Here is a 26,646-nt window from a genome sequence, read left to right as displayed (position 1 = left end):
ATGATCCTGAACAAGGAAGGGATGTTCTCTCTACTATCTTTCATCTTTTTTCTTTTTGAGATGGGGTCTCACTCTATTGCCCAGGCTGGAGTGCAGTGGTGAAAACACCACACACTGTAGCCTCAACTGTTGCTGGAATCAGGAGACTAGAGAGACTGAAAGGTGGAAGAAGAGGACTTCTTTGAGTGCGCTCAGATGCAGCGCATTAACATCCAAAAATTGGACCCAGAACAAAGACAGCACTTGACTTTTACACACACTTCTAAAAGGGGGTGGGCTAGCTTGAAACAAGCTTACAGAGGCATGAAGCACAGTGGCACAAAAGCAAGCATACAGAGGCAGAACAAAGGCAGTTAATCAAATTGTGACAGGTGTGTAAGGATTACATGTGACTCTTGCTATGTGGCCCAGATGGCTGTTATCTAGGCTTGCTCTAGTGCCTTGCATGGGCTTATCTCATAACGTTCACTATGGCACCTAGATGGCTGCAGCCCAGGCCTGCTCAGGCGTGTCTTATAACCTTCACTGCACTGCTCAGATAAAAACAGCATACCTGAAGTTATTAGTTACAAAAAACAGGAATCTATAACATTATAAAACTTGCGGAGCAAGGTACAATCACATGGAGGGGGGTAGGATTCAAGGGGGAAGTTTCCTTATACTAAATGAGACAGGAAAATGTATTTTTCTTATGCCTATGTTGAGAGTGTGCTGAGTCTCCAGATCACATTCTTTTGAGCTCTGGCTTCTTAGATAATGTTATTGAGACTTCACCTGGGTCCAGGCTTTGCCTGTTACTGCCTTTAGGATGAGTCAGCCTAAATAGAAAGCTTGTTTTTCTCTTTTTTAATTTTATTTTTCTTTCTTTCTTTAATTTCCTGCCTCATGACCTCCTGGGCTCAAGCAATTCTTCTGTCTCAGCCTCCTAAGTAGCTGGGACCACAGGGATGCATCAACACACCTGGCTAGCTTTTTTAATTTTTATTTTTTGTAGAGATGGGGTCTTACCTCAACATAGTACTGGAAGTTCTAACTACTGTAACAAATCAAGAAAAGTAAATAAGGCATAAAGTTTGAAGTGCAGAAAATAAAACTATTTCCAGATGATGTAATTATCTACATAGAAAATCTCTAGGAATCTTTAAAAATTTCCTAGAAGTGGCCGGGCGCGGTGGCTCAAGCCTGTAATCCTAGCACTTTGGGAGGCCGAGACGGGCAGATCACAAGGTCAGGAGATCGAGACCATCCTGGTTAACACGGTGAAACCCCGTCTCTACTAAAAAATACAAATAACTAGCCGGGCAAGGTGGCAGGCGCCTGTAGTCCCAGCTACTCAGGAGGCTGAGCCAGGAGAATGGCGTAAACCCGGGGGGCGGAGCTTGCAGTGAGCTGAGATCTGGCCACTGCACTCCAGCCTGGGCGACAGAGCTAGACTCCGACTCAAAAAAAAAATTCCTAGAAGTAATAAATGAATTTAGCAAGGTCACACACAAAAATGAATCGCATTTCTATCTGCTAACAATGGACAGGCAGAATCAAAATAAAAAACACAAAACTGTTATTAGGTATATTGCAAGATGCACACCGCAAGTCAATACACAAAGACACCAGGTGGCTTCTGAGAAAGTGGTTTAATCCTAGGGCTGCCAAATGAGAAGATGAGAGGAAATCTCAAATCTGTCTCCCTGGGGAGTATGGGAACAGGGCTCTTAAGGGTTCTGGAGTGGGACAAAGTGTGGAGATCGAAGAGTGCAAGGTGAGGTCATGGGACAGAGAGATGAAGAAACTGTGTTTTCATGCTGATTAGGTTCCCCTGTGGGTCGTCAAACCGGGGTCAGAAATCCTATCTACAGGAACAATGGGGATGCAAATGGTCAGTGTCTTGGTAACCCTGGCCAGGTGCAGTGACTCACGCCTGTAATCCCAGCACTTTTGGAGGCTGAGATGGGCGGATCACGAGGTCAGAAGTTTGAAACCAGCCTGGCCAATATGGTGAAACCCTGTCTCCACTAAAAATACAAAAATTAGCCAGGCATGGTGGCACACACCTGTAATTCCAGCTACTCAGGAGGCTGAGGCAGGAGAATCACTTGAACCCAGGAGGTGGAGGTCACAGTAAGTCGAGACAGCAACACTGCACTCCAGCCTGGGCAACAGTATGAGACTCCATCTCAAAAAAAAAAAAAAAAAAAGAATTCTTGGTAATCCTGTGAGGATGGCTTCAAAGCCATTTACAAAAGCTCCAAACAAAATAAAATACTTAAGTATAAGCTTAACAAAATATTTTAACTATGCTGAAAAGTACAAAACGGTAATGAAAGGAATTAAAGAAAACCAAAATTAAATGGAAGGACACACTGTGCTCATAGATTGGAAGACAATGTATTAAAGATTTCAATTCTCCCTAAGTTAATCTATAGTTTTAATGCAATGCCTATCAAAATATGAGCAAGATTTTTTGCAGACATAAACAACCTTTATTCTAAAATATGCATGGAAAGCCACATGCACTAAAATAGCTAAAACGATCTTGACAATGAAGAATAAAGTGGGAAGAATTACTCTGTTTGATTTTAAGGCTTATTTCATTGCTCTGGTAGTCAGCCCAGTGTGGTACTGGCAAAGGAATAGACACATAGATCAATGGAATGGAAGAGAGATCCACAGAATAGAAACACATCCACACCAATACACTCAACTGGTTTTTGACAAAGCTTCAAACGCAACTGAGTAGAAGAACGACGGTCTTTTCACCAATTGGTGCTGGAGCAATTGGATACCTATCAGGAGAAAAAAAAATGGACCTCAATCTAACCTTCACATCTTATACAAGAATTGATTTGAAAATAATCAAAGACTTAAATGTAAAATGTAAAACTGTAATAATTTTAGCAAAACTAGGTAAAAATCTTTAGCATCTAGGGCTAGTGATATAATTCTTAGCCATAACATGGAAAACACACATCAAAAATGCAAAAATTGATAAATTTGACCTTATCAAAATTTAAAACTTTGCTCTGTGAAAGCTCATGTGAAGAGAATTAAAAGGCAAGTTACAGATAGGGGAAATATTTTAAAATCATGTATCTGAAAAAGGACTAATATCTAAAATATATAAAGAACTCTCAAGACACAACAATGAGGCAAACAAGCCAACTGATGCAGAATTTTTGTTCCTTAGTTCAGCTAAAACTGTGTTCTTGTCATATGACCAGAAAAGATTAGGCACATGGACACATTGAAAGGTGAGGGGAGCAGAATGTATTGGGCAAAAAGGAAAAAAGGAAAAAAAAATACTCAGCAAAGTGAGAAGGAGTCTTGCTAACAGGCTCCTACCTCACAGATTGGATACCAGGCCACCATACATGAGCTGAAGAGGCCAGGTTCCTCCCCACTGCACAGGGCGCAAACTTCCTGTGGCTCCACCCCATCTTCCCGGTGCACAGGCGAGTACACAGACCATTGCAGGCATGCCCAGACAAAACCCTGGGCAGGTTCCCTCATCTGCACAAAACCATCTGGTGTAAACACTTGTGGGGCAGGTGGGAAGGTTTCCCAGGACCTCCCTTATCTGTCTCCTGCATCTATCACAACTAGAAACGGGCAAAACATATGAAGAGACATTTCACCAGAGGTGATATACAGATGAAAATATCTTCAACATCATTAGCCAACAGGGGAATGCAAATAGATATCACTATACATCTATCTGAATGGCTAAAATTTCAAAAGGGACAACATCAAATTTTGACAAAGACGTGCAGAAACTGCATTACTTATACATTGCTGGTGGAATGTAAAATGACGTAGCCACTCTGAAAAAAATGTTTGGAATTTTCTTACAAAAATAAACATGTAATTACCATATAACCCAGAAAATGTACTCTTGGGCATTTATCCCAGAGAAATAAAAACTTAGCTTCACATTAAAAACTTGTACATGAACGTTATTTCATCACAATTTTTTTGAGACAGAGTCACGCTGGAATGCAGTGGTGTGATCTCAGCTTACTGCAACCTCCACCTCCCGGGTTCAAGCAATTATTGTGCCTCAGCCTCCCAAGTAGCTGGGACTACTGACGTGTGCCACCACATACAGCTAATTTTTGTATTTTCACTAGAGATGGGTTTCACCATGTTGGCCAGGCTGGTCTCAAACTCCTGGACTCAAGTGATCCACTGGTCTTGGCCTCCCAAAGGATTACAGGTGTGAGCCACTGCACCCAGCCTGCAATTTTAAAATAATAGCTGAAAACTGGAACTAACTAGCCCAGATATCTTCAACAGCTGCTACTCATTCTCTGTTGGTCTCTGGTCTCTGTAGATAGATAAAACTAGTTTTTTAAAAAGCATTTCTCAATTCATTGCACATGACCTGTGCACTGGATTACAACCATCTGTCCATCAAAGTCTTTGTTGCCTCGCCAAATGAGAAAATGAAGCTAGATCCACTTATGAAAAAGGTACCGGGCAGGAATAACTTTGGCAGAGAAGAGTGTTTTGTTTTACAAGTTCTTAGAGACAGACTGCAGTTTTTCAACCACATAGAAATGATCCAGTTCTCCTCTGGTGTTCTGTTGACACCAAGCAATGGATGAAGGTATCTTTTATTTAAAGTCATGATCCCAGGGAGGTTATCTGTACTCTGTGTGTGCTACTCCTGGAAGACACAAAAAGTTGGGGTGATACTTCAGCTAAAAGTCAAGTGCTCGCCAGGTGTGGTGGCTCATGCCTGTAATCCCAGCACTTTGGGAGGCTGAGGTGGGCAGATCACCTGAGGTCAGGAGTTCGAGACCAGCCTGGCCAACATGGTGAAACCCCATCTTTACTAAAAATACAAAAATTTGCTGGGCATGGTGGCTCACACCTGTAAATCCCACCTACTTGAGAGGCTGAGGCAGAAGAATCGCTTGAACCCAGGAGGCAGAGGTTGCAGTGAGCCGAGATTGCGTCACTGCACTCCAGCCTGGGCAACAAGAGCGAAACTCCTCTCAAAAAAAATAAGTCAAGTGTCGGCATAAACAATATACTGACTATATATGTAATCATATGTAATAATAAATGTATAGTATGTCAATATATTAATACATTGTATATCAATGTTTTTATATCATTCTATTCTATTTATATTATATATTATATAATACATATAATTATATACGTTTATGATTTATATTATACATATTATTGTATAATATATAATATTATATTGCACAATATTATATATTATATATACAATGTATTCACAAGATAGATTGGTCACACTGTAATTAAATACATAACAGTGAGTGATAGATGAAGGACCTGGCATTAATAGCTGGGAGGTTTATTGTTTAGTCAGGTTTTTTGAGCCCCTCCTGTGTACTATGTACTATAGGAACTATCATTTCTGCTTTGGGGTTATAGTCAAGTTGGGTAATCAAACTACAAAAAACTGATTTAAAAAACAGACTGCTAATTTAAACAATTTAAGAAAGGGTATGATTTCATTTGTTCTTTTTGACCTTTTTGTTTTGTATAAAGAGGCTCTACAAACAGAGAATCCTTCCCAAATTATCAGTTGTGTTCATTGTATTAAAAACTCACATTGTTATTAATCCTTTGTGGCTATTAAGTAGTAACAGTTAAACAAATGAAATAAATATACACTTGTTTTTATAATAGTTCTTTTACCAGGAATTTTTTTTTGTGGTGAGAAGCCACAAGGATCTGCTAGTTCGGAGACTTTTTCAATCAGCAGACAAAAGAAGTCATCGGTGAACTTCTAGATGACAACCTTAAATCCATGAAACAAAGCAAAGGAAATGGGCCTATACTAAGACTGAGGCATGGCAATCCTTAAGAATTTTGATAAAGAGCAGCTAAAAGTAATAGGACTAGCAAATATATATTTTTGATGAATCAAATCACATTTCTTGACCTAAACAGTTTATATTAGGTTTCCTATAAAGGATAGTTCAACTCTCCAAACATAAGCACATCCCATTGGAAAGAGAAATACAGTACTGATACTGAGTTAGGACTGGTCACTTGATCCTTCTATGAGCCTTTTTAAAAAACCATATACAAATTAAGTTAAACACTTTTTTTTTGGCCAGGTGCGGTGGCTCATGCCTGTAACCCCAGCACTTTGGGAGGCTGGGGCAGGCAGATCACCTGAGGTCAGGAGTTTGAGACCAGCCTGGTCAACATGGTGAAACCCCATCTCTACTAAAAATACAAAAATTAGCTGGGCGTGGTGGCAGGCACCTGTAATCCCAGCTACTCAGGAGGCTGAGGCAGGAGAATCACTTGAATCTGGGAATTGGAGGTTGCAGTGAGCCAAGATTGTGCCATTGTACTCCAACCTGGGATGAGAGTGAGACTTCGTCTCAAAAAAAAAAAAAAAAAGGTAAACATTTTTTTCATCTACTACTTCAGAAAAATTGTAGTAAAATTGAGTGATATAAGACTTATAAGTGACTTTAATATCCCTTGTTTAAAGACAAAGTATTATTAACTATGTGAAAGTTAGGACTGTGAATATTAAATGCTATGTGAATAGCAAATGTGAATATTAAACTTTGTGCAAAACAGCAAAAAATGAAGAGAGTCTATTTCTCATAGTATGGCAAGTATAAAAACATATGTCATTGAAACAATTTTGCCTTTCAAAAACAAAGGTAGATCAAAAAGCTCAAACAGCGAGACAGTGTTTTTCTCAAACTTCAGGATACACAGGAATCACCAGGAGCTCTTTCTAAAATGCAGATTTTGACTCAGTATTTCTGGGGCAATTTCTTTTAACTAGCTCCTAGGCAATGCCAGATGCTGCTGGTCCAGGGACCATACTTAAGTAGCAAGAATCTCAGACATCTATTATTCAACCAATTAAGTGATTTCATATGTTATACTCTTTGACACAGTGACATTCAGTGAAACCACATCATTCAGCTAGACCTATTAGTCTCCCAAAGTACAAAGATAAATTTGACGGCTTTTAAATGTTCATGGAAAAATGTTAAGAAATGGACATATAAACTGAAAATACTTCACGGTTTCTATAAAACTTCTGGAAAAGCCAAGTTTATTACCTCATATACACAAAATCTTTAGAATAACCATGAAGAAAAAACTTTATTTCAAAAAATATAATTTAGATTTTAAAAATTAAATTGAAATTGAGAGCACTATAGGATCAATAAAGTACTAACAGTCAAAAATAATTAAAAGGGATTGTAAAAATAAATTCTTTTCAAAACTCTATGACAGGTTTTAAACAGGTGAGCTGCCACTACATAATATGGAAAAGATGTCATTCAGCAGGCAGGCTCACTCACTAGGCACTCCAGCTGAGGGAGAGAAGACCCATAAAAACTCTTGTGGTAGCCAATAAGTAAAGTAATGTGCAGACTCTGTGGTGGGGATATTCGCTTTGGGTATAGAGAAAGAGGACTGCACAGTTTCAAGACTTGATTTAAAAATCAGATTATTTTAATAAAGACATCTTTCATATTTTGAAGGCTTCAGATGTTCATACTTACATGAGGTGTTTAGTATACTTAGTGATATAGTTTGGATGTTTGTCCTCTCCAAATCGCATGTGGAAATGTGATTCCCAATGCTGAAGGTGGGGCCTGGTGGGAGGTGATTGGATCAAGGGGGTGGATCCCTCATGAATGGCTTAGCACCATCTCCTTGGTGATGAGTGAGCTCTTGCTCAGTTAGCTCACAGGAGAGCTGGTTGTTTAAAAGAGTCGGGACCTCCCCATCATTCTCTTACTCCCACTCTAGCCATGTGACATACTGGCTCCCTTTCACCTTCCACCATAATTGTAAGCTTCCTGAGCCCCTCACCAGGAGCCACGCAGGTGTTGGCACAGTGCTTCTCATACAGCCTGCAGAACTGTGAGCCGATTAAAACTCTCTTCTTTATAAATTACCCAGCCTCAGGTCTTCCTTTATAGTGATGCAGAAATGGCCTAATACACATGTGTTCATGTCTCTAGTTTACATGTTGATTGCTCCAAACCAATGGTCTCATGTATATCATTAGTATACCACTAATGAATAAATTTTTATCATCAATTTAGAGTTTTGTAAATTGGCATTTTTTCATTTTTTCAGATATGTTCTTAACATATAAAATTATATTTTTAATCATCTACGTTGTCTAAAATAGAATGCTGAAATGAGAAAAACTTTACTATACATTATGCACGGTTGTTATCACCATACTGTGGATATCCATGTCTACAGAAACAATGACACAAATGAATTCATCTAACCCTTTTTAAAAATATATAGTTTTCCATTTTAATACCACTAACTGTGGTATAGGATTTAGTTTACAGTGTTTGTAGGTCTGGGGAGGTATTAAGGACTCCACATTCAGATAATCAAACAGATTATCCCAATTTAGATGGGAATTTGTATACCATCTCTAGATTATACACAGCCCTTGCTCTAAAACATATTAAGCCAGAATGACATGCTTATTTCTATTCCTGGACCAGAGTTTCATTTTTAAGTGCAGAAAAGAAGAGGGAATTCAGAGTTTAAAAATTTGAGAGGTAGTGGGTAAGATCTAAACCAAAGTACTCAAATACTTTAGGCAGCAGATCAGTCAATAAGGCTTCTTAGTTGCACTTGGTTATTTCAGAGAAAACAGAACAAGTAGCATATATAGTTAATTTTGACTGTATGTGTAATCATAAAGGAAATAATTTACTAAAACCTTATTGTATGCCAGGCAGTACTCTAAATAATTTCAATTTATTATTTCATTTAACCTTTTAATCACCCTGCGCACTGGGAATTGCTGTCATTTGCTATATGAAGAACAATGTTTGCTTTAAATTCCTAATCACCCTGACAATATATATATTATAAACTATTAAGAAAAATAATAAAATTTACACTAAGGACAATGTTTGCAAATTGATGTTGTATTCTTTTATTGAGGTATAATCTACAGTAAATAAAGTGCATAGATATGAAGAATACATTTCAGTGGGTTTGGCAATTGTATACACTATGTAACTGCCAGCCCAATTAAGAAAAGAACATTCGGCCGGGCGCGGTGGCTCAAGCCTGTAATCCCAGCACTTTGGGAGGCCGAGACGGGCGGATCACGAGGTCAGGAGATCGAGACCATCCTGGCTAACACCGTGAAACCCCGTCTCTACTAAAAATACAAAAAACTAGCCGGGCGAGGTGGCGGGCGCCTGTAGTCCCAGCTACTCCGGAGGCTGAGGCAGGAGAATGGCGTAAACCCGGGAGGCGGAGCTTGCAGTGAGCTGAGATCTGGCCACTGCACTCCAGCCCGGGCTACAGAGCAAGACTCCGTCTCAAAAAAAAAAAAAAAAAAAAAAAAAAAAAAAGAAAAGAACATTCCTATCACTTCTGAAAGTTTTCTCATGTTCCCTTCCAGTCGATCCAGCAATCCATCCCCCTACTTGCTGTCCCAATAGTGACAGACTCTATGACTAATTTTATTTAACGTATCTTATTTTCCCTGTTCTGAAATTTCACATACGTACAGTAAGTACTCTTGTATATCTGGCCTCTTTTGCTTAGCATAAAATATTTGAAGCTCATTTACATTTCTGTATGAGTCAAAGTTTCTTTCATTTTCTTTCTTAATAGTATTGTACTGCATGAACATACCACAATTTATTTATTCATTCTTCTGTTTATGGGTATTTAATAGTTTCCAGTTTCTGGCTATCATGAATAAAGCTACTGTGAACATTCTTGTATGAGTCATTTTATGGACATATATTTTTATATTCTTTGGGAAAATACCTAAGGTTGAAATTGTTGAGTAATTAACTTTAAAAGAACTGCCAGGCCATTTTCTATTGTGAACATGCCAATTATACTCTGACTATTAATGTACAAGAATTCCAGTTGCTTCACATAATCAAGTATTATTCACATAATCAAGCAGTATTGTTAGTCTTTTAAATTTTCCCCATTCTAGTGAAAGTGAAATGGTGTTTCATTGTGATCTGAATTAGCTTTCCCCTGATGACTAACAATGTTGAGACCTTTTCATGTTTTTTAGCAGTGCATGTATCTTCTCTGAGGAAATATCTTTTCAAGTCTTTTGCCCATTTCACATGACAAATGGCTATCTGGAACACATACTTTAAAGTATATTTAAAATATACACTGTACTCTTTGAAGTAAAATATTTCAATATATATATTCCAGACACTCATTTGTCATGTGCATATATAGAGTAAAAATTTTTCCCAGTCTGTAATTTATGCTTTCCTTTTGTATCAGTATCTTTTGATAGAAGATTTTAGTTCTGATGAAATTCAGTTTATCAGATTTTTTTCTCTTATGATTAGTGGTTTGTTGGTTTGTTTCCTACAGAATATTTGCTTACCCTAAAGTCACAGAAATCGTTTTCTGTGTTATCTTTTAGAAGCTTCACAGTTTTAGCTTTTCTGTTCAGTAGTTCTTTTGGGAAAACCCTCAAGCCATGTTTTTCATCTGCTCGCATACCACAGCAACCACCATCCACACAGAAGAAAACTTCTGGGACCAAATGTGTGGAGGTTTTCCCCCACACGCCAAGCAGCACACACCAGCTGGGTGTCCTCCAATTCAAGTCTGACGCTGTCTACCTGGAGATAGTATCACATCCCACAGGTTGAGGATCAGTCCTCAAGACTGCCCACTGCCAGTCCCTGCAACCCCCACTCCCATCGCAAGTTCAGACCTCTGCAACTTCTTTTTAATTATTTTTTTGAGACAGATTCTCACTCTGTCACCTAGGCTGGAGTGCAGCGGCATGATCTTGGCTCACTACAACCCCCACCTCCCAGGTTCCAGTGATTCTCATGCCTCAGCATGGGATTACTCAGTAGCTGGGATTACTGGCATGCACTACCATGCCCTGCTAATTTTTTGTATTTTTAGTAGAGACAGGGTATTGCTATGTTGGCCAGGCTGGTCTCAAACTCCTGGCCTCAAGCGACCCACCCACCTCGGCCTCCCAAAGTGCTGGGATTACAGGCGTGAGCCACTGTACCCAGCCTGGAACAGATCAGCTTCAAGCTGGGGTTCCCACGACCCCCTCTTTGGGTTTGGTTAATTTGCTGGAGCAGTTCACAAAACTCAGATAAACACATTTACTGGTTCATTATAAAAGATATTACTAAGGATATAGATGAAGAGACACGCAGAGCAAAGTACAAGGGAAGGGGCGCGGAGCTTCCATGCCCTCTCTACGTAGGACACCCTCTAGGAACTTCCAAGTGTTCAGCTATCTGGAAGCTCTCTGAACCCAGTCCTCTTGGGTTTTTATGGAAGCCTCATGACATCAGCATTTCTTCCCCAGAGTACAAGGCAGGATTCTCTCTGGAATGAAGGCCTTATGACCCACAGTCAGAAAGGTGAGGGAAAATTAGAGTCCTGCCTTGGGGGAGGTGAAAGGAGAGTAAGAGAAAGTCAGACAGGTTCTGTTTCCTGAGGCCTAACACACTCAAGATTATAACAAAATCTGTAACAAGCGCCATGGAAGTTATGAACCAGGACCATGGATGAAAACATATATACACATAATACCACCACAGTACTGATATTCACCTTGAATTAATTTTTGCATATAACATAAGGTAGGCATTATCAACCAAACAAGCAAATACATTGATTTTATTCAGGCTATTGCAATAGGGAGAGCACCCCACATCCAAAGATTAGGGTGCTTGGCAAGATGCTTTTACCTTATAGTTTATAGGGAGGAGTAGACTTGTTTTAAATGGAATGATTTTTAGTTGGGATTGTTTTTGTAAACAGGGACATCTCCGTCATCTGCACAGAAAATGTTTATCTCTCTGTCTAGCTAGTTTGGGATTGAGGGGGGCATGTGGCAGACTAATAGCTCTAATTTCAGCTAATGATTCACAAGATAAATGACAGGAAGTGGGAGACTCTTGTCTGGTCTTGCCAGCAGGTTCAGGCAAAAATGAAAAGGCTGTGTTTGGCCTTGTCACAGGTAAACAAGGTAGGGAGGTCATCGGTGAGTGAGTCTTACAGTAGGTATGAGAAAAAGTAGACAGAAAGTAATCTACGTCATATGGGAAGGATGGTTCATTGTGTAAGCCACTTCCCAGAGCACAAAAGAGTAAGGAGATTTAGGAAAACAAAACGTTGTGGAATTTCTTAACTCCAAGATCTTGATCTCCATGGGTAAAATTGTCAGTTCAGATTGAAATTCTGTCTGGGAAGTCAGTTGGAAGCAGAGTTACCCTTTCGTCTACCAGATCATGATACATTGTTGAATAATAATTTGTGAGGACAAATGACTGTGTAGTAGCATTTAAGACTAGGCATGATGTACTGCCCAACTGCAAGGTATAAGACTACAAACAGGAAAATTATTAGTGTATTAGGCCAGTCTTTCATTGCTATAAAGAAATACCAAAGACTGGGTAATATATAAAGAAAAGAGGTTTAATTGGTTCACGGTTCTTCAGGCTTTACAGGAAGCATAGTACTGGTACCTGCTCAGTTTCTAGGGAAGCCTCAGGAAGCTTACAATCGTGGTGGAAGACGAAGGGGAAGCAGGCATGTTACATGGTGAAAGCAGAAGCAAGTGAGAGAGGGAGAGAGAGAGAGAGAGAGAGAATGGGTGGGGGAGGTACCACATATTTTTAAACAATCAGATCTTATGGGGATTCAAAGCGAGAGCTCACTTAACACTACGGGGACAGACAGCACAAGTCATTCATGAGGGATCCACCCCCATGATCCAAACACCTCCCACCAGGCCCCACCTCCAACACTGGGGCTCACGCTTCAACATGAGATTTGGGCAAGGACAAATATCCAAACTATGTCAATTAGTAATGTTTGTAATACAGCTCAAAACCAGGATCTTCTATTTCCAAATCTTGCTCAGTAGAACATGTCTCAGGCTATTTGAATCTACCTTAGAAAGCCAACTAGCCTTTTCCTTGAGTTTAGTAACTAAGCATTCACTTGTCCTGTTGTGTTTATTCAATTGCAACAAGAGATTTTGGCTATGGCACCAATACCTCCCTGTCTAGCTAGAAGGAAGTTGAAAGTTATAGGATTCGCCTAACAATTTGGGCCTGTGCGTTTAAACTTACTTTCTGTGCTTCTAGGGCCAAAGCGGTAAAATTTTCTTCTTCTATAAAGGTTAAGGAGAGGCTTGAACTACCTTTTCTTTTCTTTTTTTTTTTTTGAACTACCCTTTTTAACTGTATTAATGCCATAGTGGGTGTTAGGGGCTCTCATGGTGCATATGAAAAGAGAATCATTGATATCCCTAGGAGGTTTTCCCCAATTCCCTGTAGTTGCCTCAATTTGGAGGTAATTCCAGAGGGACACACCGTTGACAGGTGGGATAGCCGCTTTAAATATTTTGAAGTCCCAGACAATCAGTCCAAATGCCCTTGGGGAAGGCATGAAAAGTGGCATCCTATGGGGAAACAGGTGGGGTCTGAGGTATAGTAATTATTAGCAATTACTGGGATTAACAACTGGGTGGATCCCTCAGGAGAGCAGAGTCTTTGTGTGGAACTGAATGCAGTTTGTAAGGCTGGTTGGGAAGTGGTGGAAGAGAAAATGGTTAACATTAGAGATAAAAGTACTCCTACATTTTTTCCTACACTTGATCCTGAGAAAGTGGAGTCATTCAGTTTGGAGATTTCAAGAGACTCATTAATCATGTTTGGAATTAAGTTTCATTCAGTACATGCCGAGAAATTGGGGATAATAGAAGAGTCAAGGGCCATAAGGCATGAGACTCTGGGCAGGTTGAGTTCCTTAAGGAGTTTGGCTAGTTTGAATATAAGAGTACCATTGGCCTGCTTGCTTCATTTTTCCAGAGGACTGGTAAGAAGACTGCAGTTTTTGTAACATTGGAAGTACTTGTTGAAGATCCTGAATAACCTTACTACTGAAGTGAGTTCCTCCACTGTTATTAAAAAAACAAAGAGATTCCTAAGAGGGGAAAATTCTTTCTGGTCTCAGCTTAACTTCAGTGGTGATGGTAGCTTGTTTACAGAGAAAAGCTTTTAACCATGCTGAAAACATGCCAACTATGGTTAGGACATTTTTGTACCCATGAGACTTTGCAAGTTTATATATTTTCCAATGAAAACAAGGACTAGAGAGAGTTGACTCTCATCCTTGTCCCACTTTACATGTTGACTAGGATTGTGTTTCTGGCAGATGGGGCAAGTTCAAGTTAACAGCTCAATATTAGGGCATCTCGAACAATATTTGTGGAGATCCTTCAGATTTTCTTTGCCATAATGTGTAACCTCATGGAGGCTGCAGAATAAATTTTAGGTGAGGGACCGAGAGAAATCAAACAGTTGTCTAGGTGTCTCCAAAGCCCATCTGAGTAGATAAAACATCCAGCTTGTTGCTTTTTTGCTTTTTCAGCCTCAGGTGCTAGCAGCCGTTATATCTTAAGTTTCTTAAGAGTTTCTATCTTTAGAGTAGGTTAAGCAAGGAGAAGTATACATGTGATTCAGGGGATGTCTTCTTGGGAAGCAGAAACCTTAGCATATTTTCAGCCAGTTAAGTTTCCTTTAGCTTTGTTAGTCTAGCCACTAGTGTGAACTTTGATTTTTGAGAACAGCTAATTTCTGGATAGCTGTAAAGACTTAAATAGGAGGGCCGGGTGCGGTGGCTCACGCTTGTAATCCCAGAACTTTGGGAGGCCGAGGCGGGTGGATTACCTGAGGTCAGGAGTTTGAGACCAGCCTGGCCAACATGGCGAAACCCCATCTCAACCAGAAGTACAAAAAAAAAAAAATTAGCCGGGCATGTTGGTGGGCACCCGTAATCCCAGCTACTCAGGAGGCTAAGGCAGGAGAATTGCTTGAACCCGGGAGGCAGAGGTTGCAGTGAGCCAAGATCGAGCCACTGCACTCCAGCCTGGGCAACAAGAGCGAGACTCCATCTCAAAAAAAAAAAAAAAAAAAAAAGATGTAAATAGGTTAGCGAGTTGAGTTCTGATCGGTACTCCTCAGTTGTCATAAACCTCTTTCTTTCCATAGCATACCAAAATCATGTACAATTCCAAAAGTAAACTGGCTGTCTGTATAAATGTTAGTTCCCTTATCTTGTGCTAACATGCAAGTTTGGGTGAGTGCTTAAGAATTCAATGATTTGGGCCACGTTAACTTAGGTGGAGATTTCAACTTAACAGGCTGTTGAAAATCTGCAATAGTGTATCCTGCTTAAAATTCCCCATTTGTACTCCTGAAGTAAGAACCATCTACAAAGAAGGTGATATCAAGGTCTCTGAGAGGAGTTCTGGTGATGTCAGAGTGAAGAAATGTGAATGACTGTGTGACGGTGATATAGTCACAAGGTTGTCCTTCAGAGGGAATGGGAAGAAAAGTGGCCTGATTGTTTTGACTACAGTGGACAGTGATGTGAGAGGAAGACAGTGGCAGGGTTTCACAGGAGGTGAGTCCAAAGCGGAAACGTGTTAGGTGTTCTCAGTGACTTCTAATGTCTGAACTACATGGGTAAGTAAAGGTTGAGTGAATGACTAAAAATAAAGTCAGTTCTGATGGAGCAGCAACTTCATACAAGCAAGGGGAGAAATGCTTGAGCCTCTGGGTCTAAAAGGATGCTAAATTACCAACCAGGCCTCTGGCTTCCCTTGTGTTTTGGGGTGAGGACCCCTAAAGCATGTCTCTTCTTTTATGTAAAAAAGGGAAAGGGGTACTGAATATTGGAGAGACCAAGTGGGAAAAGTGGCTAGAGAGGACTTCAGATTTTGAAATGCAGATATGGAAGGAAAGTCTCAAAGTAAGGTGATTGGAGGTGGTTTCCTTTTAGTCATGGCAAGTAAGGACAGGCAATTGTGAAAAAACCAGGGATCTAATTCCAGCAACAGCCAACCAATCCTACAAACCCTGAGTTAATTTTTGGTATCAGGGAGAGGCATAGTGAGTAAAAAATAAAAATAAAAAAAATTCATTTCTACTGGATGCATACACTAATACAAGGTGTTAATAATAATAAGGGAACTGTGAAGTGGGGAGAGATATATGGAAGTTCCCTGTCCCTGCTGCTCAATTTGTCTGTAAACCTAAAAATAAAATCTAATTTACACACACACACACACACACACACACACACACACACACACACCCCTAAAAAGGGATCTCTGCTGCAATTTGCAAGGTTTTCTGTTTTCGGGGGCTGTTTTTTGTTTTCCTACAGGCTCATAATTTCAAATTAGTGATGCTTCCTTTTTTTCTATATATATAAAGGCTGGAAGAAAACTTGTCGAACCTTTATATTCTAAGAACTGAGTAATTATTCTACAAACCAACAAATATTAACAGCGTCCTATAACCAACTCATTTAATCTTCACACAATCCTATGAAATACTACTGTTCACATTTTACAAAAGAAGAAACAATTCAAAGAGACAAGTCGAACAATACATACTAGAACGAGGCGACTACTGTGGATTCCAAAACCAAAGTTCCAAACCACAAAATCGAATCTAGGAAAACTGGCGCTCTCGAGTGTCGTCAGTTAAAAAACAAGGAACACCACAGAAGGATCGCGATATTACACAAACTACTACTCCCAACATGCAAAGCGGATTCTTTCCCTCGGTATCGGCCTGGGAGTCCGAGAGGCCCAGCAGCCCTCGGGGCGCGAAAGGCAACCTGGGAGCGGTAGTTCTCCTGGGCCCTAGTATTGTCGCCCACGCGGCAGTAGCGGCTTCTACGGCTCCAAGCCAGCGGGTCCTGTGAAGGCGAGCAGACGCGGAGAAAGGACGCGGGAGTGAGAGAGGGTGAGTCAGCTACTGTCTAAACGATAAAGGGAGGCGGCTCCGCAGGGTAGGGCGGAATTCAGTAAATGGGCTCGTGCTGCGGTCTCTTGGGAGACGCTGCTATCTTAGCGTCAGCGAGGGAAGGTTGAGGAGGAGCCAGAGCCGGGTCCTGCAGCCTTTCTCGCCATCAGCGCCCGTCGCCATCTCCACCATGCAGTCCCGGGAAGACGCCCCGCGCTCTCGCCGCCTCGCCAGTCCCCGTGGTGGGAAGCGGCCCAAGAAGATTCACAAACCCACGGTTTCGGCCTTTTTCACGGGTCCAGAGGAATTAAAGGACACGGCCCATTCTGCAGCCCTGCTGGCACAGCTCAAGTCCTTCTACGATGCGCGGCAGCTGTGTGATGTGACCATCGAGGTGGTGACGCCTGGCAGCGGGCCTGGCACGGGTCGCCTCTTCCCCTGCAACCGCAATGTGCTGGCCGCCGCGTGTCCCTACTTCAAGAGCATGTTCACAGGTGGCATGTACGAGAGCCAGCAGACTAGCGTGACCATGCACGATGTGGACGCCGAGTCCTTCGAGGTGTTGGTCGACTACTGCTACACGGGTCGTGTGTCTCTCAGCGAGGCCAACGTGGAGCGCCTGTACGCGGCCTCCGACATGCTGCAACTGGAGTATGTGCGGGAAGCCTGTGCCTCCTTCTTAGCCCGACGTCTTGACCTGACCAACTGCACTGCCATCCTCAAGTTTGCAGACGCCTTTGGCCATCGCAAGCTGCGATCCCAGGCCCAGTCCTATATAGCTCAGAACTTCAAGCAGCTCAGCCACATGGGTTCAATTCGGGAGGAGACTCTAGCAGATCTGACCCTGGCCCAGCTGCTGGCTGTCCTGCGCTTGGATAGTCTGGACGTGGAGAGTGAGCAGACAGTGTGCCACGTGGCAGTGCAGTGGCTGGAGGCTGCTCCCAAAGAGCGGGGTCCCAGTGCTGCGGAAGTCTTCAAGTGCGTGCGCTGGATGCACTTCACTGAAGAAGATCAGGACTACTTAGAAGGGCTGCTGACCAAGCCCATCGTGAAGAAGTACTGCCTGGACGTTATTGAAGGGGCCCTGCAGATGCGCTATGGTGACCTGTTGTACAAGTCTCTGGTGCCAGTGCCAAACAGCAGCAGCAGCAGTAGCAGCAGCAACTCTCTTGTATCTGCAGCAGAAAATCCACCCCAGAGACTGGGTATGTGTGCCAAGGAGATGGTGATCTTCTTTGGACACCCCAGAGATCCCTTTCTCTGCTGTGATCCATACTCGGGGGACCTTTACAAAGTGCCGTCACCTTTGACCTGTCTGGCTCACACTAGGACTGTCACCACCTTAGCTGTCTGTATCTCTCCTGACCATGACATCTATCTAGCTGCCCAGCCCAGGACAGACCTCTGGGTGTATAAACCAGCTCAGAACAGTTGGCAGCAACTTGCAGATCGCTTGCTGTGTCGTGAGGGCATGGATGTGGCATATCTCAATGGCTACATCTACATTTTGGGGGGGCGAGACCCTATTACTGGAGTTAAGTTGAAGGAAGTGGAATGCTACAATGTTAAGAGAAACCAGTGGGCATTGGTGGCTCCACTGCCCCATTCTTTTTTATCCTTTGACCTAATGGTAATTCGGGACTATCTCTATGCTCTCAACAGTAAGCGCATGTTCTGTTATGATCCTAGCCATAATATGTGGTTGAAGTGCGTTTCTCTGAAGCGCAATGACTTTCAGGAAGCGTGCGTCTTCAATGAGGAGATTTACTGTATCTGTGACATCCCAGTCATGAAGGTCTACAACCCAGTTAGGGCAGAATGGAGGCAAATGAATAATATTCCCTTGGTCTCAGAGACCAACAACTACCGGATTATCAAGCATGGCCAAAAATTGTTGCTCATCACCTCTCGCACCCCACAATGGAAAAAGAACCGGGTGACTGTGTATGAATATGATATTAGGGGAGACCAATGGATTAATATAGGTACCACATTAGGCCTCTTGCAGTTTGATTCTAACTTTTTTTGCCTCTCTGCTCGTGTTTATCCTTCCTGCCTTGAACCTGGTCAGAGTTTTCTCACTGAAGAAGAAGAAATACCAAGTGAGTCTAGCACTGAATGGGACTTAGGTGGATTCAGTGAGCCAGACTCTGAGTCAGGAAGTTCAAGTTCTCTTTCTGATGATGATTTTTGGGTGCGTGTAGCGCCTCAGTGAAATGCACAGGATAAGCAGGGTTTGTTGTAACTGAATTGAAACACTAAGTTGTTTTTACTGTTTTGGAAAATATCTTAAATATCCTTTTTGTTCCTAAAGGAAAGGAAAAGTTGATTAGCTGCTGGTTTGGTTTAGAAAAAGTAATATTTGAAATACGAAGGTAATTTAATATTACAAATGTTAACACTCAGATCAACCTTTTAATAATTTTCTGTGCTAAGGGTCCAGTATTTATTTGATTATTTAGTATGTTTATGTTTCATGACACTAATTTAGTCTTTTGATAAATTTTACATTCTGTTTACTGCCACAAGCACTGTGGCAGTAACTTTTGAATTTTAATGTTTATGATAGAAAAATGATTAGGAATTGCTAGATAGTGTTTTGAAAGCTTATCTTTTTCTTCGGAACAATGTAGATTTCCAAAATGGTTAACCTAAGGGGTCTTTGCAAAATGTGTTATAAGTTAAACATAATTTGGGAAGTTTTACTTTTGTTTTCTTCTATGAAGAAAAAAATGCAGGCCGGGCGTGGTGGCTCACGTCTGTAATCCCAGCACTTTGGGAGGCCGAGGCAGGTGGATCACCTGAGGTCACGAGTTCAAAACCAGCCTGGCCAACATGGTGAAACCCCATCTCTACTAAACATACAAAAATTAGCTGGGCCTGGTGTCGTGTGCCTGTAATCCCAGCTACCCAGGAGGCCAAGGCAGGAGAATTGCTGGAACCCGGGAGTCAGAGGCTAGAGAGAACCGAGATTGGGCCACTGCACTCCAGCCTGGGTGACAAAGCAAGACTCCGTGTCAAAAAAAAGTATATGTGTGTTAGGGTGACTGAATGGTGATTTCATTTATAATAATACAGAGAATAGCTATAAGCTCATTGACAGTAAAAACAACAAACCAGGATTCTGCTGTTTGAAAAGAAGTTTCGTTTTAATTTTGGAATTTAGGATGCAGATTTGCAAAGCGACCAATTTTCATCTAAAAAATTATATTCTGGTTGTGTCACCAAATCATCAAAAAACTTTAAAAAAGAAGTAACTTGCTTTGTAGATTTGTATTGTTGATCTAAACCTGATACATGCTTCATTTAATCAGAGGAATAATCCTTTTTTCGCTGGACATGTATAAATTTCACTGGATTGTATAAATTTTTATCTATTGCCTTAAAAATGTATGTGATTCTCAATATGTTTTAGCTGCACAGTTTTGGTGTTCATCTTAGAGGATTCTTCAGCAGAAGTGATATTTCTTTACTGTTTTGTGAGGTAATACTGATTTTGAAAATATATATAAGCTAAAAACAGAATTTCGTTGATATCAGTAGTCATTGTGTTAACTATAAAGTCAAGTGCCAGCAAAGAACTTTAAAACTATAAAGCTGTGTATAGAACTGTTTTGTGTAGCATGGAAATACTCTGTCAGCTTTTTAAAGTCACTAAATGTTCTTGATTATCAGCTTGAAGGTATTTTTGTATTACAAGTTGACAGTTGCTGGGTGTAGTGGCTCATGCCTGTAATCCTAGCAACTCAGGGGGCTGAGATGGCAGGATTGCTTCAGCCCAGGAGTTTGAGAGCAGCCTGGGCAACATAGCAAAACCCCATCTCTACAAAAATAAAAAATTTGTCTGGGAATGGTGGTCCAAGTCTGTAGTCCCAGCTGTTTGGGAGGATCACTTGAATGTAGGATCACTTGAGTCTGGGAGTTCGGGGCTGCAGCTATGATCACATCTCTGCACTCCAGCTTTGGCAACAGAGCAAGATCCCATCTCTTAGAAAAACAAAGTTGATAGTTGAAGAACATAAGTGGATGATGGCATTTGAGGCCACTGGTGAAAGTATGTTTTCTCTAAAATATTTCTCTAATAGTGATATAAATGGCTATTTTATTATGATGTTTGTATGTGTTTTGTATTTCTCTGTAAACCGTGCTCCAGTCTTTGTTTTTCTGTTACCATAATGTAAGAGAAAGTCCAGGAACAGAGACTACATCCCACGAAACTGACATTGTTAAACACACTAAAACAAAAGTACTTACCTCTTGAAGATTTAATATATAATGCTTGACATGATACATGTACATGATAAATGACCAGATGCTTATGGTCTACATTTTCCTTTATTCTGTTAGTATTACCTTCCTTAATCTTTGTTCATTAACACGCTAATTCCTCTTCAGTGTTTACTTTCTAGTGACAGAATGTTAATATTTGTTACACCCTGGCAGAAGGGAGAGAAATGTGTTTGGGGTGGGTAACTAAATTTTTGAGTGAAATATCCTAAGATGAGAATGGAAGAGGGAGACACAAAAAGAGTTATAACAAAAAACAATAGTTTTTTTTAGCCATTGACTGGCTCTTTAAATAGTCTACAAGACATTCATGTTTAACATCACTTTTAGTGAAATAAAATGTGCCGTACTGCTATGTGCTTCAAAAGGGCAAATGTGCTTTAGTGCCCTAAGGCTAAATTTTGGTCATTTGACATCAGAGATGTTATAAGTATTGAACTTAATATGCGCCTATTTCTCAATAGTGTTATTTTTTGGCTAGCATTTTCTTTACCATTATCTTGTTGATAGCTTTTTGTTCTCTAAGGTTGAAACATGACAGTGCTAATCTCAAACAGATTACCCATCTGTAGAATTAAGGAAAGCAATTTATGTATGAAAGACATTCTCCAATTCGTCATTCTCAACCTTTGAATTAAAGCTTAGACTAAATAGTAGTATATCGTGGGAAGGAGTTTGGTTTTGTGATATTTCTGTGAATTAAGGAATAGATGTTAACCATTATTTTGTAGAAAAGTGATTTGTATGTGGTTAATTATAAATAAAACTGGTACCAGAACTTATGCTTCCTGAATTCTTACTTCAGTGATTCCACTAAATGTATAAAACTTTTGTGTGTGCAGTTAATCAGGGGTCCCCAGCCCCCAGGCTGCAGACCTGTACCGGTCTGTGGCTTGTTAGGAACTGGGCTCACACAGTGAGCTGCAGGCAAGCGAGCATTAGCTCTGCCTCCTATTAGATCAGCAGTGGCATTAGATTCTCACAGGAGCGTAAACTCTATTGTGAACTGCATGTGCAAGGGATCTATGTTACATGTTCCTAATGAGAATCTAATTAATGCCTGATGATCTGAGGTGGAACGGTTTCATCCTGAAACTATCCCCATACCCCTAGTCGTGGAAACTGGTCCCTGGTGCCAAAAAGGTTGGGGATCACTGCAGTGAATGATACAACTAGCAGTGCTGAAATCCCTTCATGACAACATAATTGTCTAGTTTTCCAATTAATCCACACATTTTAGCAAACGCGTAATATAATGTCATTTGTCAGACTACCATCTGTAAGATTTAGAATGACATTATCTTTTGTATTTATGTCCCTGTAGTCTGAAAAGCTGAGAACCCAAATTATTGTAAATTCTTTTAGATGCAGATGATAAGTAGTATTAGGGTTTTCGAAAGGATAAAATAGAAACAAATTTAGCCACTAACTTGTCTAAATATGGATTAAAGATTGAAATTAAGTAGTAATAGCTCTTTTTCATCATTTTTAATTGAGCAGGGATTTATTTTTTAATTTTTATATCTTGTTGAGAATCTGAGGAAAGCTTTTGATCCATTCCCAAGCAAAAGGGACATAATTTATAATTTCAAAGATGTTTCCCCATTTCTGAAGCTCATCAGACCCAAGGTAAGAGCACTTGTAATAGGATCTCTTTTGCCATACCTGCTTAAAAATTTCAACACCCCTGGCCGGGCGCGGTGGCTCAAGCCTGTAATCCCAGCACTTTGGGAGGCCGAGGCGGGCGGATCACGAGGTCAGGAGATCGAGACCATCCTGGCTGACACGGTGAAACCCCGTCTCTACTAAAAAATACAAAAAAAACTAGCCGGGCGAGGTGGCAGGCGCCTGTAGTCCCAGCTACTGGGGAGGCTGAGGCAGGAGAATTGCGTGAACCTGGGAGGCGGAGCCTGCAGTGAGCTGAGATCCGGCCACTGCACTCCAGCCTGGGCGGCAGAGCGAGACTCCGTCTCAAAAAAAAAAAAAAAAAAAAAAAAAAAAAAAAAAATTTCAACACCCCTTTTATTATGCTAAATAACCTGATTTGTTTTTAAATAGAGACAGGGTCTGTATTAATCTGTTCTCATGCTGCTAATAAAGACATACCCGAGACCCGGTAATTTATAAGGAAAAGGAGGTTTGATGGACTCACAGTTCCATGTGGCTGAGGAGGCCTCACAATCATGGTGGAAGGCAAAAGGCCAAGCAAGGTGGCTCATACCTGTAATCCCAGCACTTTGGGAGGCCAAGGTGGACAGGATCACGTGAGAGCAGGAGTTTGAGACCAGCCTGGCCAACATGGCAAAACCCCATCTCTACTGAAAAATACAAAAATTAGCTGGGCTTGATGACAGGCACCTATAGTCCCAGCTACTCTGGAGGCTGAGGCAGGAGAATCACTTGAACCCAGGAGACAGAGGTTGCAATGAGCTGAGATCGTGCCACTGCACTCCAGCCTGGGCAACACAGTGAGACTCCATCTCAAAAAAAAAAAAAGTCACACCTTACATGGTGGCAGGCAAGAGAGAGCATGTGCAGGGGAGCTCCCTATGTAAAACCATCAGATTTGATGAGACTTATTCGCTGTCAGGAGAACAACACAGAATAGACCCACCCTCATGATTCAATTACCTCCCACCGGGTCCCTCCTGTGACATGTGGGAATTATGGGAGCTACAATTCGAGATTTGGGTGGGGACACAGACAAACCATATTAGAGTCTCATTATTTTGCCTAGGCTGGAGTGCAGTGGCACAATCATAGCTCACTGTAAACTTGAACTCCTGGACTCAAGCCATCCTCCCACCTTAGCCTCCTGAGTAACTAGGACTACAGGCACACACCACCATTACCAGCTAATTTTTAAAAATTTTTTGTTGAAATAATACACTCCTGGCCTCAAGTTTTATTCTCCCACCTCAGCCTCCCAAAGTGCTGGGATTACATGTATAAGCCACCATGCCCAGCCTTATTCCAACTAAGGCTTTATTATTTTTTTATTTTTATTTTTATTGAGACAGAGTCTTGCTCTGTCTCCCAGGCTGGAACTCAGTGGTGCAATCTCAGCTCACTGCACCCTCCGCCTCCCGGGTTCAAGCAATTGTCCTGCTTCAGCCTCCTGAATAGCTGGGATTGTAGGCACCTGCCACTATACCCAGCTAATTTTTGTATTTTTTGTAGAGACAGTGTTTCACCATGTCAGCCAGGCTGGTCTCTTTTAACCATGTAAGGTCTTCCACGGCTGCATCCCAAGTCTGCATTAAGATTTCAGAGGCCAGCTTTCCCTATAGTAAACTTAAAGCATTTCTCAGGCAGAAGCAGAATCAATTGTGAAGATATTTGAAGATCCAGAAACTACAAGGCAAATGCAGCCAACCAGGGATGGTAGGATACTGTTTGACTACCTGGCAGACCAGCTTGGCTTTAGGCAGGAATATTTAGATTAGCTCTACAGATAGGCAAAATTCCAATATGAATGTGGGAATTACTCAGGAGCAGCAGAATATCTTTATTTTTTTAGAGTGCTGGTGAATTCTTAATTTACAGATTAGCTGTATTTTGCTTCACTTGCAAGTGCATTGAAGGTTCCAGCAACAGATAGATAATAATTCTGTGAGTTCTCCACTCCAGTCTCTTCAGCAGAGAACATGGCTCTTTCACTGGTCTCTGTTTTCTTCAGTCACCCCAAAGGTCACAATAATATTATTAATCTCTTCCTTTACCAACCACAGTATCTTAATGCAATTCAGACAGTGCGTCCACACATTCCTCACTGTTTGACCACAGCAGTTATAACAAAGAAGGATGCTCAAAAACTTCAGCAGGTGCTGAAAGATCTAGTCAAAGTTATTCAACAGGAGTCTTAAACATATAAAGACCCAGTTACAGAATTTATTGAATACTTATGTGTTAACTTTGACTTTGATGGGGCTCAGATAAAGCTGAGGGAATGTGAATCAGTGTTTGTGAATGACTTCTTGGTGGCCTGTCTTGAGGATTTCACTGATAATGCCCGTCTCTTCATATCTGAGACTTTCTATCACAGCTACCAGTATATCGGCATTAACATGTTGGCAGACAAACTAAACATGACTCCAGAAGAACCTGAAAGATAGACTGTAAATTTGATTAGACATGTAAGACTGGATGCCAAGATTGATTCTAAATTAGGTCATGGATAACAGTGCAGTCTCACCCTATCAGCAAGTGATTGAAAAGACCAAAAGCTTTTCTTTTAGAAGTCAAATGTTGGCCATGAATATTGAAAAGAAACTTAATCAGAATAGCAGGTCACAGGCTCCTAACTGGGCAACTCAAGATTCTGGCGTCTACTGAAGAACTGTAAAGAAAAGATGAGAAAACTATAGGCTGGATGTGGTGGCTCACACCTGTAATCCTAGCACTTTGGGAGGCCAAGGTGAGTGAATCACCTGAGGTCAGGAGTTTGAGACCAGCCCAGCCAACATGGTGAAACCCCATCTCTACTAAAAATGCAAAAATTAGCTAAGTGTGGTGGCAGGCACCTGTAATCCCAGCTACTCGGGAGGCTGAAGCAGGAAAATCACTTGAATCCAGGAGGCGGAGGTTGCAGTTAGCTGAAATCACGCCATTGCACTCCAGCTTGGGTGACAAGAACAAGACTCGAAAGAAAGAGAGAAAGAAAGAAAAGAAAGAACTATTATATAAAGGGTGATGTACATTTTAGAAACAACATATTGAGTATAAATTTTGAAGAACTGGAATAAACTAGCTATGATTCATTTGGAAAAAATTAGCTGAATGTGGTTGCACATGCCTACTTGGAAGGCTGCAGTGGGAGGATTGCTTGAATCCTAGAGGTCAAGGCTACAGTGAGCTGTGATCATGCTACTGCACTCCCGCTTGGGTTTCAGAGCAAGACCCTGTCTCATAAAAAACAACAACAACAAAAAACCCTAGTCAGTATGGAGCCACCTTTCTCCAATAGAGTCAAGCTTTTACATTCTTACCTCCAAAGCTAAAATTGCTGCTTGGAACTGCTATGTCTCAATCAGGAATATTCTTTTGGGGAAAACTAATCCTTAATTCTTGGAAAACTAGCCAAATCAGATTTATGTAAGTGGGGCCAAAATATTCTTCTAAAACGAATATGCCTTGAAGGAGAGGAGTCAGGAATCTCAATTATAAGCAACAGAACCTTAATTTAGATAATCTTAAGAAAACAAAATAGGATCTTTTTGCCTATCCTAATGAGAAAATCTGGCAATGGCACTCGCTTCAAACACAGCCTAATCCAGAGTCTCAATGTTTACAGGGCTTTCTCTATATACAGAGAAATATATATGTGTGTGTGTGTATATATATGTATATGTATATAGAATACAGAGACTATATCTTGGGACAGTGTTTTCTCTTACTTTATGCATTAGTTAGCACATAGGTTGGTCATATGTAATAGAGACCCTATAATTCTTTTCTTTTTTCTTTTTTCTTTTTTTAGATACAGAGTCTCTCTCTGTCACCCAGGCCGGAGTACAGTGGCATGATCATAGCTCACTACAGCCTCGATCGCCTGGGCCCA

The 26,646-nt window shown here is 41.0% G+C and overlaps 1 protein-coding gene, 1 long non-coding RNA gene and 1 pseudogene across 3 annotated transcripts in view; 2 read left to right on the top strand and 1 right to left on the bottom strand.

Moving 5' to 3' along the window:
* Positions 1-16,561, bottom strand: part of LOC114673428 (uncharacterized) — a 176,548-nt gene extending 159,987 nt beyond the window's left edge. For both annotated transcript variants that reach the window (XR_013408038.1, XR_013408037.1), the window contains exon 1: positions 16,445-16,561. This is a non-coding gene — a long non-coding RNA (uncharacterized LOC114673428). The remainder of the gene's footprint in view (positions 1-16,444) is intronic.
* A 162-nt stretch (positions 16,562-16,723) lies between these two features.
* On the top strand, positions 16,724-19,576 carry KBTBD6 (kelch repeat and BTB domain containing 6). Its single transcript, NM_001266403.1, is given in 1 exon segment — positions 16,724-19,576. A coding segment is annotated over 1 exon segment (2,025 nt). The 5' UTR covers positions 16,724-16,989; the 3' UTR covers positions 19,015-19,576.
* A 5,025-nt stretch (positions 19,577-24,601) lies between these two features.
* LOC100423795 (eukaryotic translation initiation factor 3 subunit E pseudogene) lies at positions 24,602-25,543 on the top strand (annotated as a pseudogene).
* Positions 25,544-26,646: the final 1,103 nt, after the last annotated feature.

This window comes from Macaca mulatta, chromosome 17 (genome assembly GCF_049350105.2).
Source record: "Macaca mulatta isolate MMU2019108-1 chromosome 17, T2T-MMU8v2.0, whole genome shotgun sequence".
In the NCBI taxonomy this organism is placed as follows: Eukaryota; Metazoa; Chordata; class Mammalia; order Primates; family Cercopithecidae; genus Macaca; species Macaca mulatta.
Note: the sequence above shows the minus strand (reverse complement) of the source record. Positions and strands in the feature narration are given on the sequence as shown.